Source organism: Sorex fumeus, unplaced genomic scaffold (assembly GCF_029834395.1).
Source record: "Sorex fumeus unplaced genomic scaffold, SorFum_2.1 ptg000094l, whole genome shotgun sequence".
NCBI lineage: Eukaryota > Metazoa > Chordata > Mammalia > Eulipotyphla > Soricidae > Sorex > Sorex fumeus.
In genome coordinates, this window is record NW_026606151.1 from 6,018,581 (window position 1) to 6,034,291 (window position 15,711).

General features: G+C 42.4%; 1 protein-coding gene across 1 annotated transcript in view; it reads right to left on the reverse strand.

Annotated features, from left to right (window-relative positions):
* The window catches only part of RANBP9 (RAN binding protein 9), an 88,331-nt gene that overhangs the window by 11,763 nt on the left and 60,857 nt on the right, over nt 1-15,711 (reverse strand). The window contains exons 6-11 of the mRNA XM_056132422.1: nt 11,431-11,615; nt 9,145-9,257; nt 7,644-7,752; nt 5,932-6,122; nt 5,035-5,179; nt 829-950 (exon numbers count right to left, since the gene is read on the reverse strand). Coding sequence (XP_055988397.1) covers nt 829-950; nt 5,035-5,179; nt 5,932-6,122; nt 7,644-7,752; nt 9,145-9,257; nt 11,431-11,615 — 865 coding nt within the window. The remainder of the gene's footprint in view (nt 1-828; nt 951-5,034; nt 5,180-5,931; nt 6,123-7,643; nt 7,753-9,144; nt 9,258-11,430; nt 11,616-15,711) is intronic.

The window sequence follows — 15,711 nt, forward strand, 5'->3', positions numbered from 1 at the left end:
GTGTGCTGATATCAGATAAAATAAAGAATAGGCTGCCTTACAATTCATACTCCTTGATTAAAAAAAGCGAAATCACACCAAACTGTAGCACATAATCCTTAATAACAAGATAATTTGTATGAGAAAAGTAACTGAATAGTTTCCAATATGTAATCTAACAAAGTTAATAATACCTTTGAACTTCAAATACTAAAAAAATTTAACATTGTGGAATTCTACAAATAAAAACTTATATGCTTCAATAATCTTAATTCCAATTGATGGGCAAGTTTGTGAATGGTTTGTTTTTTTTATAATACAGTTTACTACACAAACTGCCAATAAAGTAAAATCAGACATGTGGATGTCTTTTTCAGTCACATAACCTGCGAGGGTCGGAGAAGGGTCATACATAAAGAGGCTCTGAACTAAAAAGTCAAATATATTCACGTTAAATAGAGTCTGAACAGAATTTATAAAATCATCTCTTCTCATTTGAGCTTCAAAGGCTATGGTGTGGAATGCGAACTCTCCCTCTCCCTATCCTCAATTTTACACAGCCTCTGGGGCATGTCGCACTAAGAGTCCTGTTGCACTTTATCACAGTGCCGAAGTCGAGCCAAAAAACAAAAAAGAAAAAATCCAGCACCAAACAGTTCTAACACTTAACTCCAGAAGGTTCTCTCTAGCAACCAGCTCTTACAAGAAAGTTAAGAGAATGTCATGTCAAATCCAATGGCACAGACAACTTTAGATTTCTGCTCATCAGCTGTGAATCAGTACAAGTGAAAACATAACCTTGGAGCCATCATTTTTTAATTAAAAAATGTAAGAAATATCACTGCAGACCCATTTCGGTGTCACAATCTTCCATTTCGTGGTCATGTTTAGAGCTACCATTTAGGAAACCATTGGATGACGTTTCTCCAACTCCATTGGAGTAGTGATCTGTTTCCATGTCTACATCATTACTGAAAATGAAAAAACAAACCTAATTTTAGAAATATCACACTTGCAGCTCAGTTTAAAATAAATTACTACTCAACTAGGTAGCCTACTTATAAACTGACTTCATAAGGCAACAGAATCTGCAAGAAAGGTATTTAGTTAAATCTGGAATGTTGTATTCAAAGCCAAATATATAGCTAATTTCAAAGCAAAACTCCTGGAGATAAAAGGAGAAAAGCACATTCGGGGTTTATGAATTTGTATAAACTGAAAAATCATATATCAAGACATACTTCGTCCCGTGTCAGTTTCTGCCCCAAAACTGCTCATTCCCATCTCATCCTTCATTTTCAGTATGGAGGGGAATGACCTGACCCTCAAAACAAGCTAATGCTAGAAATACCACTGCAGACCCATTTCGGTGTCACAATCTTTCATTTCTGCCCTTATATTAAACTTGTTTCTATACTGTATTTTTTTTTAAATCTTGGCATTTGTCCTCATTTAAAAATATACACTTTTCAAAAGGCAAGTAACTTTTAAAGCTGCTCAGTCTCATCCTCTCCTACCTTGCCCCAACAATACCAAATATACAGACTTGCCATCGGCTAATAATTCTTATCAGCTAAAAATTCTAAAGCATTTTGTTGATTCTTAATTTTTCAACTGTTGTCTGGATGCTTAGGCTGTTTCCAGATTTTACTCATTCCATGTAGATGAAATGAACAACTGTTTGTCAATAAGCAAAGCTGTCAAATACGCCCTTCCCTTCAGATCCACAGACTCTACTTATTATTATTATTAGTAGTAATAGTAGTAGTAGTAGTATTTTGCTTTTTGGGGTCACACCTGGAGATGCCCAGGGGTTACCTCAGGCTATGCATTTGGGAATTACTCCTGGTAGTGCTTGGGGATAATATGGGATGCTGGGGACTAAACCCAGGTCAGCTGCGTGCGAGGCAAACGCCCTCCCCACTGGACTATTGCTCCAGCCCTATATTATTTAATTTTTAGTGTCTCCAAGGTTTGAGCTCAAACTCTGCAAGGAGGAGGACCAGGGAACAACTGCCTAGCAAAGGGACAGAAGTAGCCCCCCCCAACCAACACTGTGTTGTAGCACACTATGCCACTGCCCCACCCCCAATTAAAATACAGAAAGTAAATAAAGGTCTCCTCTGAGGAGCTAGGCAATGATTCAGTCCAGAAGCAAATACTTCATAAAAATACAGGACCTATTTAAGTAAAAATCCTTTCTCATTACAAAAGCATTTTTAAATAAACGTAAAAAAAAAACCACCCTAGTATCATTATTTCAACAATGAGAAAAGGTCAACTTTTAGAATTTAATTTATTTAAATTAAAAATGTCAATTTAAAAAATAAATGTAACTTCAGTAGAAGTGCGAAAAACCCCCCCAAAGCCCCACTAAGTACATATTAGCAAAGCACTCTCTGCATAACACTATCAAAAGTAACCACATCTTGGAGTGCGTGACTTGAAGTGTGTGTATGTGTGTAAGGGCATGTGGAAGTGCACTTCGGTGAATGAAACTGATCAAGTGACAAGACACAGAAACATAGAGAAAAGCTTGGGGAGGTGCGATGGGCCTGGGGTTCTGTGTCATTCACAAAAGCTTGCGAATAACCTTGATAAGCTTAGAGAATTGACCAAAAAAAAAATCGAAGTTTAAAAAGTAATGTTTCATTTTACGGAAACCACACATTCACAGCTTTCAGTGCTCCGGATACAATAAACTGCTTTGACAATTCAGTATATTTCAGAGGACTCTGCCCTTCAACACATACGAAGAGCCTCTGAGCCATATTCCGTGTTAAATGCTAAATATAGTAAAATAGCTTCTGCTCTCCAGTAGTGAGTACCATAAAAAGCTCAGTCGTTGTATTACAGAGAATCCACCTCTGAGGAAAGTGAAATCACAAGGAGTGACACACATTTGCTAAGACTGATCTCAGAAAACACCCTGGGAGAGGTAACATCTGGACTTGAATTTTACAACTTTGAACAGGAATCAGAAAGAAGAAGAAGGAGGAGGAGGAGGAGGAGGAGGAGGAGGAGGAGGAGGAGGAGGAGGAGGAGAAGGAGGAGGAGGAGGAGGAGGGGGAGGGGGAGGGGGAGGGGGGAGGAGGAGGAAGAGGAGGGGGAGGGGGAGGGGGGAGGAGGGGGAGGGGGAGGGGGGAGGAGGGGGGAGAGGAGGAGGGGGAGGAGGGGGAGGAGTGGGGAGGAGGAAGAGGATTAGAGGGAAGAACACTGCAGTGAGGGGCAACAGACCGAAGGACACCAGTTTGGAAGTGCAAACTCCTGGGAAGTAGTCTCAGCTCTGCAACTTACTAGCTACAAATTATTGTTCCTTTAAAAAAAATCTTTTACTTTTCCGATAGTCAGCTTTACATCTGTAAAATGGTTGTAACAGTTAATACCTACCGTGTTTGCCTACAATACCCTTGAAGGGAAAGCCATTACCATATACAAAATAACTGCTGCCACTGAACAATTTCAGGCTGTTTCAGGTTCCTTCCTTCTCCTCCAGCCTGCACTCTGAGCAGGATGCGGTGTCATCACCCCTGCCCTTCAGCTTGCTTCCCTGAACTCAGTCAGGTAGGAGAAAAGTCTTTAGCAATTTCCTGGCCTGAGAAGAGTATTTAAAGAGAAAACCCACAACTGCAGTCCTACCCTCGAGCAATGGCAGAACCCTTTTCAACAGTGAAGTACTCCTGTAATACACTGCATCAAGTTCGAAAAGCTTGTCTAAACTGTTGGAAACAGCAGCTTGTACAATCTGCTACCCTGCTTCTCTAGGGCATCATCACTACTTCGACCTCCACAGCAGGAGATACATCTACTGTCCATATCTCACAACACTTGTGCAGGCCTTTTAATCACCTGTACCGTGTAATGCCATTCAGAAAACTTGCTGACTTGTGAAAGATAACCTGAACATTCCGATTATCTCCAAATTTGTGAATATAGATTTGTATGTAAGACTCCTTGCTTCAGAATTTCATTTCCACTAGATTACATCTGACAAGATTAAGATTCTCTCTCCTCGAGTAAGAAACTGCTGCACCAACGATACCCTCAAAACGCAGTGTGACCTACCAAATCATGTTTTATGACCAATCCAACATCAAACAGATTTAAAATTTATCCACAACTATTTTTTTTTCTTTTTAGGTCACATTAGGTGATGCTCAGGGGTTCTTCCTGGCTCTGCACTCAGGAGTTCCTCCTGGTGGTGCTCTAGGGGACCAGAATAGAATGCTGGGGATTGAAACTGGGTTGGCAGCGTGCAAGGCAAACGCCCTACCTGCTGGACTACTTCTCGGTCCCTATTCACAACTTCTATGGAAAGAAAAGAGGCTATGATTTCACTGGTTATGAACCAAACTGAGATTTAGATGCTATAAAACTGGGACTAGTTGAATTCCTAAGAAATTCACTATCCTCCGCTGGTATCAATTCAAACGATTTGCATTTCATGAGTATTATTCCTGGGTACTTCAAGAATCACCATCCTCTGGTATAGCTATCTTTTCCCAGAGCTCACCAGAGATGATGCACTGTTTGACAAGGTCCTCGATACTACTTGCATGCTACATACATGTTCACCAAATGACAAACTATTTGTTAGGAGCAAGTTACTTAGAGATGGAGACTCACTCTAAACTTAAGTGTTTGGAACTGAAAAGGCAACTTTTGTACATTACACCTAAAAGTTACATCCTTTCCAAGAGAAACTGGGTGTATACATATTAACCAGCATTTAAATGCTCTTGTCACTTAGCTTGGAAACATAATAAATGATATTTGTCACTATCTGTAGAAATCTACTGCAGGAAGATAAGCAAGCTGAGTCTTGGTTTGGACCTCAAAACCCCGGTAAATAGGGCGCACAGAGGAAGAAGCAACAAGAAGCTGACATATGCCTCAGAAAATGGAAACGCTCGGAAGAACTTCACCCCCACCTATTCTTATTATCTAGGGGTATAGGAACAAAATGGTAAGTCACATTTTTCAAAATTACACAAATTGTGACAGACTTATAATTAGGTTGCTTACAGTAACGCAAAAGCTAGGGAAAGCACTTACCTGGTGAAGTTATTAATCTGCTGTGATCTTGACATATTTATACTGTTCAGTTCTGGTACATTCAAATTAGATGACTGGTGTTTACTGTGACAATATGATTGATGTGCTTTGTTTGATATTACACCATTACTACAACTTTCAAAACCTGTGTGTGGGGGGGAGGGAGAGGGAGAAGATGAATAAGAAGCGTGTGAAGTTATTATTAGGTCATCGATAAGGTACTCGCTCTGATTTTGTATTACACAACCTGGGGCCGAGAACACATACGGTCACAGCACCACCCGGCCAGCGGGCAGGAGGCCCCAGGCTAAACCTCCAGCAGCACAAGGCTCCCAAAGATGACCCAAGTGGCCCTGTGGCCCCAGCATCATGAGCGCGCAGGGACCCCCTCGCCTCGGCTACGGAATCCCACCCACTCCTATATGAATGAAATGGGGACCACTGGAGGGTCAACGGGCCACTTAAACTGTACACACGTGGATCCCTTCTTTGGAAGGACATAAAGATACGCATGAACCTTAATTATCACCCCTCGTAACATTTGATTTACTATGGCCTTTGCTCACTCCTCACGAGCTATCATCACCTCCCAGGGACCCAAGGCCCGCCCCCCACCCCGTCCTGCCACAGGGTCTGGCCATGCTGGCCTTTTCTTTTTAAGATTTGCCTTCTTCCTGGAATTGCAACAATGATTTCTGATTATTATTTTACATTTGGGGTATCCCGATTTAATTATGACTTTTGTCTGAAAATAAACACATGCTTGGAAACGAAAACATCTTGAGATCAAGTATACAGATGTGTCCAACAACTACCAAAAAAAAAAAAGTCTAGAATTTTAGAAATTTAGCTGTTGTTAAAGAAGGAAAGATAAGATAATGTAATACTGAATCTCACCGGAAAAATGTGCAGTATTTCCTTTGCCTGATGCTAAATTATGGATATTCATTCCATGGCTGGGGCTCATACTTGGACTACTAAAAGGTCGAGGACTAACAGGATAACTGTCTTGAGATTTTGGACTTCGGCCTCCCAAACATCGTACTTCACTATCTGTACCATTCACCATTTCTATAAACTGACGTACTCTAAAAAAGAACAGAAAAATGTAAGCTTTAAGTGGCTGTTACCTTACACAGTAATTGCAAATATCTGAAAATATTTTGACAACTTGTATTTATCAATAAATTTTATATTAAGCATGCTAAAGATATTAAATATGGGGCCAGAGAGAGAGTAGAGTGGATAGGGCGCTTGCCTTGCACACGGCCACAACCTGGGTTCAGTCTCCAGCATCCCATATGGTTCCCCCAGCACCACCAGGAATGATTCCTTCCTGACTACAGAGCCAGGAGTAACCCCTGAGCATTGCAGGCTATGACCTCCCCCCACTCCCACTCCCCTAAAAAACAACTTAAAAAAAAAAGAAAATTAAATGTGGCCTTGTATACTGTTCCTAGAATAAAATTCTAAATTTTCAGAAAAATCAGAGTACAATGCAGAAGACCTATCACCACGAAAATCTAACTGTAGCTGTAACAGAAATGGACTTCAATTGTTCAAGCTAAATTTTAATCCAAACAATATCTGCAATCGATTAAAAAAAATCAAACAGTACATAAGATCATGATGTGCGTGTGTGCTTGTGCACTCTGTGTGTGGTGTGTGTGTGTGTGTGTGTGTGTGTGTGTGTGTGTGTGTGTGTGTAATATGCAAAGGAAGAACGTTGCTCCCCATCCTTTCTCCATCCTCAATTCCACTTGCAACTTCATGACCCACCTGGGTCACATTTAAACTTTGACTCTAAAGTAAAAACAATTCCAATGTTCTGGTTTACTAAAAGTTTCTGGTGTTTATTACGAAACTGAAATCTTAAGCCAGGATGAAACAGAAATTTGAGTCAGGATTCAAACAGCCACATTCATTTCAACATTATTCTCAACAAATCAAAGTGGAAGCAACTCAAATGTCCACAGACAGATGATCAACAAAACGTGACTGAATACTAGTCAATCTTGGAAAGGAAGAAAAGGGTGGCATGGGCCATGAGAGGACGCTATGCTGAGTCAAGAAAGTTAAACAAAACGTACTTTATGACTTCATTAATAGGAGTGACCTAGAATCAAAAATGGAGGTTTTCAGGAGCAAGAAAATGGGAGGAATAGAAAGTGTTTAATGGGTACAGTTTCGGTTTTGGGTAATGAAAAACACCTACAGAAGAAGGGTTGGTATGGCTGCAGAACAAAGTGAATATACTTAATACTACAGAACTGCACATGTACAAATATACATGTAGCTCTCACATTATGTACGTTTTACAGAAATTTTAAGAAGTCTGAAAGACTTACTATGAGGTAATTTGCAGAGGAAAACGGATACTCATCTAAGATTTTCCCATTTTGAACATATAGTCAGACTGACTCAGGAGCAAACACATAACTTCTAATTATAGGATTCAATACAAGTGTTAATAGTTGTTACTTTTATGTATTTGAATAAGCCAAATAGTTGAAATAAGTCACGTCAAAAGTAAAACTAGTAAAACAGAAACTATTTTGGCTATATATAACATAAATCTATAATAAATGTACCTTATTATACAAACTCACTTTAATGTGAAAAGGAGATTAGGATTTCTTTCAAGTAAACTTGGATATAACTGTTGTGTTGTTTCAATGGCTTCTCCCATTCTTCCTGCTAGAACCAACTTTTGAATTCCTAAAAAAAAGCAAAGGATTAATTTTTAAAGAGCAGAACATAAAATTAGTGGATGCTCCAAAGTGTTAACAAAATATCTTTAATTATAATTATCCCTTCTAAAAATAGTTTTTTTGGGCAATTAAGCAAAGTTGCAAATTAAAAATATAAAAACTATTCCATAAAACATTATTTTTTAAAAAAATCACAAAATAACATATGCATAATTTAGAAAAGACATCTGTTAGGCAACAATGGAGTATTTAAAATGCTAACAATAAAAACAGGGATTTGTTTATGGCAGACTGTGATAACAATTTCACAGACACTTATCTCCAAACCTATCATGTTTGTAGAGGTAGCTATTAGATTACACTAAAATGTCAACCAAATCTTAATAAACTGGTTTAAAATAAGACTATAAATATCACAAATAATATTCAAACTATCTTGCCAAACATGATCATTTTTTGGTTCACTGTTAAGAGAATACTAGGCTTTAAAAGTATGATATAGATTCAAGAGACACCAAGTTTTCTGATCCTGATGTCAGATATTTATTAAATGAGGGTACCAAATAAGTGATCACTTTTTTCTCACTGGTGCTTATAATGTAGTGACTAACACAAAGCATAAAATCAGTTCCAACACAACAGCATATTACCGGACTGTGGCATATAAAAAAAAAAAATCATTCTCGGGGCTGAAGTGTTAGCACAGCGGGTAGGGCGTTTGCCTTGCACGCGGCTGACCCGGGTTCAATTTCCAGCATCCCATATGGTCCCCTGAACACTGCCAGGAGTAATTCCTGAGTGCAAAGCCAGGAGTAACCTCTGAGCATTGCCGGGTGTGACCCCCAAAAAATCATTCTCATCCATCATGGTTTGTATTTTTTTTCTCTCTTGATTCTCATCAAAGTTTTACCTTTCCTGATGGATGAGGTTAACTCTGGGACAATTATAATGCTGATTTGCTCTTGTCTGCACAGATTTTATGAACTAAATGCTCGCTATAAGCAATAAATATTTAAGATCAAAAACTATTTTAAACTCAGCTATAATTTAACAAAAATATTTAAATTTTGCATATTCTCTCCATTAATTCATTCATGAAACTACTATTTAAAAAAAAACAAACAACCACATTGTACTGCATCCTAATTTCCTGAAAGTTCAGGACATTTTTAAGAAAAAAAGAAAAAAAGCATTATTACGTGAGAAAATTTTTCTCAAAATTTTGTCATCTACATCCAGTACTAACACAGTCCTATGCTTATTTTTAAAAAGGTGATCTTAAATGTCATTAAAGATTTCAGAGATACGAACTTGAAATAAATGCTTTTTTTATTATTAAAAAAAATATTCCTAAAATCTATCATCTGAAAACAAGCATGAGCATGCACAAGATCCTTACTTTGTCTATTCTTAATGGAAGCTAATTCTTCTAGAACAGTCTGGTCTGTAGATCTGGCAAAGGCCTCTGCTGTGGCACAGTACCCGTGATGGACTAAGTAAGATGAAACCATTCTTAAAGGAAAAGGAGAGAGCACAACTTTTAGTCGTGGGAACACAAAGTTCATACTAGAATCGACATAAACAAAGTCTACGTGTACTAACCAGAAAACAACTTGTTCCCTTGAAATAATTAGGACTCAACTTTGATCTTTACATGTTGTATTTCCAAAGCGGTAATGGCAAATGCTATCCTGAGACTACTGTTTTATAAAGTGTACCATACAGATGAAAAATAAAACCTTACGGAAAACAATTAAAAGAGACCAGAAAGAATACTGAGAAGGAATGGAAATACACCTGTTGAAGTAGTTTCTTCTATAAATAACGACTAGTAGAGAAGCAAGGATAAAAAAATGTTTCGGGGCCGCAGAATAGCAGGTAGAGCGTTTGCCTTGCATGCGGCCGACCCCAGTTCGATCCCTGGCATCCCATACAGTCCCTCGAGCACCACCAGGAGTAATTCCTGACTGCAGAGCCAGGAGTACCCCCTGAGCATCGCCAGGTGTGATCCGAAAAGAAAAAAGAAAAAAAAGAAAAAAAAACCCCTTAATTTCTTCCTAGTATCCAAATACCTGTCAGTCCTTTGCTATTATTTTTTCTTATATGCAATCCTACTAACCACAAAACGTTTCATCTTTATTATGTGACTTGTCCCACTAAAGTACTGGTCTTCTGTAAAATCAAACAACTTAAAAATAACAGATTCAAGGGCCAGAGAGACAATACAGCAGATAGGGCGCTTGCCTTGCACCATAAATGACTCCTGAGCACAGAGCCAGGAGTGAATCCTGAGCCCTGCTGGGTATGGCCCCCAAACAAAAAATCAATTTAAAAAATTACAGATTCACCCTATGTATACAACCCCCACCCCCTTTTTTTCCAGTCATATGAGATGATATCACAAAGCTGTAAACACAATCCTGAGGTGAACCCAAAGAGAAAAATCTTCTGGAGTAAAGTTTATGAGGATGATTCATCAGTCTTTAAATAAAATCAATCAGCATTCTTTATTATTTAAAAAACAAGGATGTTTCTTTGAAAAGCCACCAAGTGGTCAATACACATATTCCCATCTACCCACAGAACATAGAATTACTGCTGGAACATTAGCCCAAATATTCAGTATTAAGGGCCTGTTAGGAGATGGTGGGAGGCTGCGGGGCAGAAAAGGGGTTGAGAAGGATTTTTAGACGGCATCCTGGCGGGAAATGCTGCCTTCCCTGCTATTAGCCACCCACGATGCTCACAAGAAACCATTTCAGAGCATTAAAGGAATGTGGCCCCTGAACATCAACCTAGTTTAGATCTCTGTAAAACCAGGTAACAACAACGGGAAGGGAAAAATATGTTTTCAGAATCATCCTATCACTGACTCATTATTGTTCCTAAAATATATGTGAGTTTTATTAAATTTGTAGTTCAGTAAACTTATATCACTGAAATCTATCTTATATTTAAATATAAATTACACAGAAATTGCCTACTATGTAAAATTATATTCTTATAAAGTTAGAAGTTTAAGCTATTTGCTATATTGATGTCTCTGTATTTTTGCTATTTTCTTGCATTACAGCTAGAGAGGGCCGGAGACAGCACCGGGGTCCAGGCGCTTACTTAACATGCTGCCATCCCTGCTGGTCTGATCCCTGGCACCACATATGGTCCCTTGAGCACTGCCAGGAGTGATTCTTGAGCACAGAACCCAGAGTAGTCCTGACCAATGCTGGATGGTACTGCGCTACCCCACTACCAAAAAGAGAAATTAACATAGGCTGCGCAATCTAGGATCAATGTATTTCTCCACTAGATATAAATGCCTGGCTATAAAACTAAAAGACAGTTCTATATGTGTGTCACCAATTACACATTACTTTTAACTGTTTAAATAAAGTACATTACATTTCTAGAGACTGAAATTTAACAGGCAATACATTAAAATTATTAGGATATAAATGAGATAAAAAGTCTGCAGCAAAGTTTTGACTAAAACTTTTATAAGAAAAGAACTTTTGTAGGGAGCAGGGAAGTCCGAGTGCTTGCCCTGTCTCCCACACGCTGCACTGGATTCAATCCCCCACACACCACACACATACACATACACACACACAGACACGTGTGCACGCGCGCACGCACAAATTTTTAAAATATAGTTTTGAATAAGGTCAATTCCCAGTTCTTCACTCACTTCTGTATCATGGTTTGCCATTCTCCTTCTCGATCTCCGATAGGGAAACGGTCTATCTGTGCCTGGATTTTGGTTCTCCACTCTCGCATGTAGTCCTCTATATCAAACACGAAAGGATGCTGCCCAAAATTGGCATCCACCACTTCTCCTGGTGTCTGAAGCCCCACAGTGGGATATAGATTGGGCTGTAAGAGAACACAATCACAACACATGGACCCTTGTATGCTCAAGACTGATTGATCCTTTTAGATGCCACCTGTAACAACCACAAGTTTGCTCCACGACTACGTTAAGATCTCAACCAAAAACTTGGGAGAGGAAGACACAGCGAATGACCCAAAATACAGTCGTGAAAACCAGCACTTCGTGTGAACATCATCACCATGAAGCATTTTGAGTTTCAATAAAATTCCTTACATTTTCCTCAGAGATCCTGGGACAGCAAAATTCTAACACAACTCCTGCTGTTAAGAAAATGTCATATAGGGGCTGGAGCGATAGCACAGCGGGTAGGGCGTTTGCCTTGCACGCGGCTGACCCGGGTTCGATTCCCAGCATCCCATATGGTCGCCCAAGCACTGCCAGGAGTAATTCCTGAGTGCATGAGCCAGGAAGAACCCCTGTGCATCGCTGGCTGTGACCCAAAAAGCAACAACAACAAAGTCATGTAATAGTTACAGTGATTCAGTATAAATTCTTAACTTGCTTTACCCTTGTGGGATTATTGCACCCGACATCTCTAGAAACTGCATGCACAAAGGAGGTTACTATGGACATACATTCCCAACTGGTCTATTTAAGTTTTAAAACTCTACTTCACATTTGCGGGTGCCTTTTTAAAGGGATGGTTTATAAACATTGGGGGGGGGGGGGGTAAGCCGCAGATATTATACCGGGTGGTTCTAAGGAACCGCCTGAGCTGCTGGAGACCAGGCCCACGTTGGTTTGCTTTAACCCAAGTGCCCTACTGGCTTTAGTGCCCTACTGGCTTTCTCTCTCCCTGGCTTTGGAGGCTGGGAAGGGAGCATAGTGATGCTCAGGGAGCACTTCCGGCGATGGTTGGGGACCACTCCCGCTGGTGCTCGGAAATCACTCTGGGGTGCTTGTGGTCACTCCGGGGAAGGGAGGGGGGGCTCGGGGGTCACTCCCAGGGAGGGGTGCTTGGGGGTCGCTCCCAGGGTAGCTCGGGGATCACTCCCGGGGGGGGGGTCGCTCCCAGGGGAACTCGAGAGTCGCTCCAGGGGAGGGGTGCTCGGGGATCACTCCCGGGGGGGGGGGGTGCTCGGGGACCACTCCCGGGGAGAAGTGCTCGGGGATCACTCCCGGGGAGAGGTGCTCGGGGGTCGCTCCCGGGGATGGGGGCTCGGGAATCACACCAGGGGAGGGGTGGTCGGGGATCGCTCCCAGGGTAGCTCGGGGATCACTCCCGGGGAGGGGTACTCGGGGGTCGCTCCCAGGGGAACTCGGGGGTCGCTCTGGGGAAGGGGTGCTCAGGGGTCGCTCCCGGGGGAGCTCGGGGGTCGCTCCCGGGTCGCTCCCAGTGCTGGGGGGGGGGGGGCCCTATGGGATGCCACCGCTCAGACCCCGGCCGGTCGCGTGCACGGCCAGCGCCCTCCCCGGGACCCGCGGGCCCGGTCCTGGGCAGACCTGTGGTGGTGGGCGTCGGGACCCTCCTGCCGGGCCTCGGTGGGGGGGGGGGGGGTCCCGCGCAGCTGGGTCCCGCCCTGGCTGTTAGCGCGGCCGCCCCGGGAAGGGTTCGATCCCCGGCACCACACAGGCCCCCAGGACGCACCCCGCGCCGCGCCCCGCTCTGCCTCCCCCCACCGACCCCCCACCGCCCCCCGCACAAACGGGACCCTCCGAATCGAAACCCGAACGAGAAGGGCCGCGGTCCAGCGCCGCCGGGCCGGGAGCTGCGCCGTACCATGGTCCCCGCACACCGCCGACGCCGCCAAATGGCCGCGGCCGGCCACGCCCACCGCAGCGCCCTCTGCCGGCCGCGGGGGGCGGCGCAGCCTCGCCCGCGCAGGCCTGGCCCGCCGGGGGCCTCGCCAAGCCCTCCCCACCCCCCCCCTCCCGCCTCCACCAGGGCTGGAAACATCTCCGTCTCCAGGACGGTCCAAGCAAGCGGCCACAGCTGGACGCTTCGATGGTCCCCCTGAGCCTCACCGAGCAGATGCCCGGGCACGGAGCCGGGAGCAAGCCCTGAGCACTGCCAGGCATTCCCCGCCCCCCCCCCACCCCCTAACCCAAAGAAAAGCCAAACAGACCCCCCCACCCAAAAAAAAAAGCTCTCCATGAAATATGTATGATTACGAGTGGGAAAATGGGACACTATTTGTGTTTTCATTTTTTATTTTTGCTTTTTTTGGGTCACACCCGGCGATGCACAGGGGTTACTCCTGGCTCTGCAACTCAGGAATTACCCCTGGAGGTGCTCGGGGGACCATATGGGATGCTGGGGAATCGAACCCGGGTTGTCCCCGTGCAAGGCAAACGCCGCCCTACCCGCTGTGCTATTGCTCCAACCCCTCTGGTGTGTTTTTAATACACCGAGGGAACATAAATTAATCTAAGTCAAACTACATGGATGCCGGCGGAAGCAACAGTACAGCAGGTAAGGGCCCTTACATGTGGCCCCTCCCAGGTTCCATACACCAGGAGTGATCCCTGAGCACAGAGCTAGGCTAGGAGTAAACCCTCCGCATCATCCGGTGTCGACCAAAAACAAACCACAACAAAACATCTGTGAGCAAGTTTCTGCTGATCATCTTGTTCTAGAAAAAAATTTTCCTAGAAATTACCAGCACTGGGATAACTAAAAAGTAGAACTTAAGGAGTAAGGGTAAATGAATCCGCTAACCCTCCTGGACAGGTGTTAGCTAAACCAGATCTATTTTTAATTTTTCTTCCTCTGACACCAAATCCTAGTTCATCTTCATCCACGGTTTATGTCTATACTTTAAGGGTGTTCACAAGTATTTTCAGTACCAAATCAGATAAAGATTATTTGTATGTATAAATAAAAGGCCCTCCCATTGATCATCGATTTGCTCGAGCGGGCCCAGTAACGTCTCCATTGGAGACTTTGTTGTTACTGTGTCTGGCATATCGAATACGTCACGGGGAGCTTGCCAGATTGTCACAGGAAAACCCGAGTGACTGTATTCAAAACCAACTCCTGAATCAACCAAAAATCATAAAGAAACAAGTGCCGTGACTAAATACCAAGAAATATTGTCATGTTTGAGTAAGGAAATACACAGTAATACCAAACACCCAAAGGTACTGTTTTCTACATTTATTGAAATTTATTGATTTCCCCATAATGTACAAATTTGGGGTGCGTCACTTCACAGCGCAGCGTGCCCACCCCCAAAGTGTCCAGCCACCCCATGACCAGAATGACCCTGACTGCTGCTCAGGCCCCACTTGTCATCTGCTAGCAAACACTGCATTTTCCAATCTCGGTTACTTTTGCTATAGTTTATTTGCTTTGATTATTCATATCTCATGGGAGGTAGTGATTCTTAGTAATCAACAATAGGAATATATTCCTAAAAGTTAAACATTTCTCACTTCACCGATGATAAAACTGAGGCCTACAAAGTCCGAGTCAGAGAAAATCACCCATTAAAAGATATAACTCACATCTTTATTTTTAGCACAGAATTCCCGTCACTTACACTCCTTACAGCATTAAGATATTAGAAAAGTCAGACTTTATTAAATATCAAGATAGTGATAAAGAAAAAGGCAATCCTGTTCATTAAGCAGTCTATAAGTCTGATATTTAGCCTTCTCCAAACTGAGATGTTTTTGAAATTGTCTTCTAACCTAAACTTTAGTTACAATTCAGAAAAATAAATCAACGTACATCATAAAAGTACTAAGATAAAGCTGTGCCCTGTGACGAAACATGTCATAAATGTTAAATAAGTAACAGAAAAAAGCTCACACATAAGCAAAAAAAAAAAAAAAAAAAAAGCAAATTTGAGGCTGAAAGTACAGCAATATAGGGCCTTGCCTTGCACCCGGCCAGCCCGGGTTTGATACATGGCAGTACGTTGTGGTCCCCAAGCACCATAAGGAGTAATTCTTTAGTGCACAACCTGAAGCATCACCAGATATGGTCACTCACTCACACACACACACACACACACACACACACACACACATGCAAATTAAAGCAAAACTTTTGTACATCAAATCTAGATTTCAAAGACTGAGATTATTAAATGTGTCTAAAGGCTGAGGAAAGAAGTCCTCTTATCCACTGTA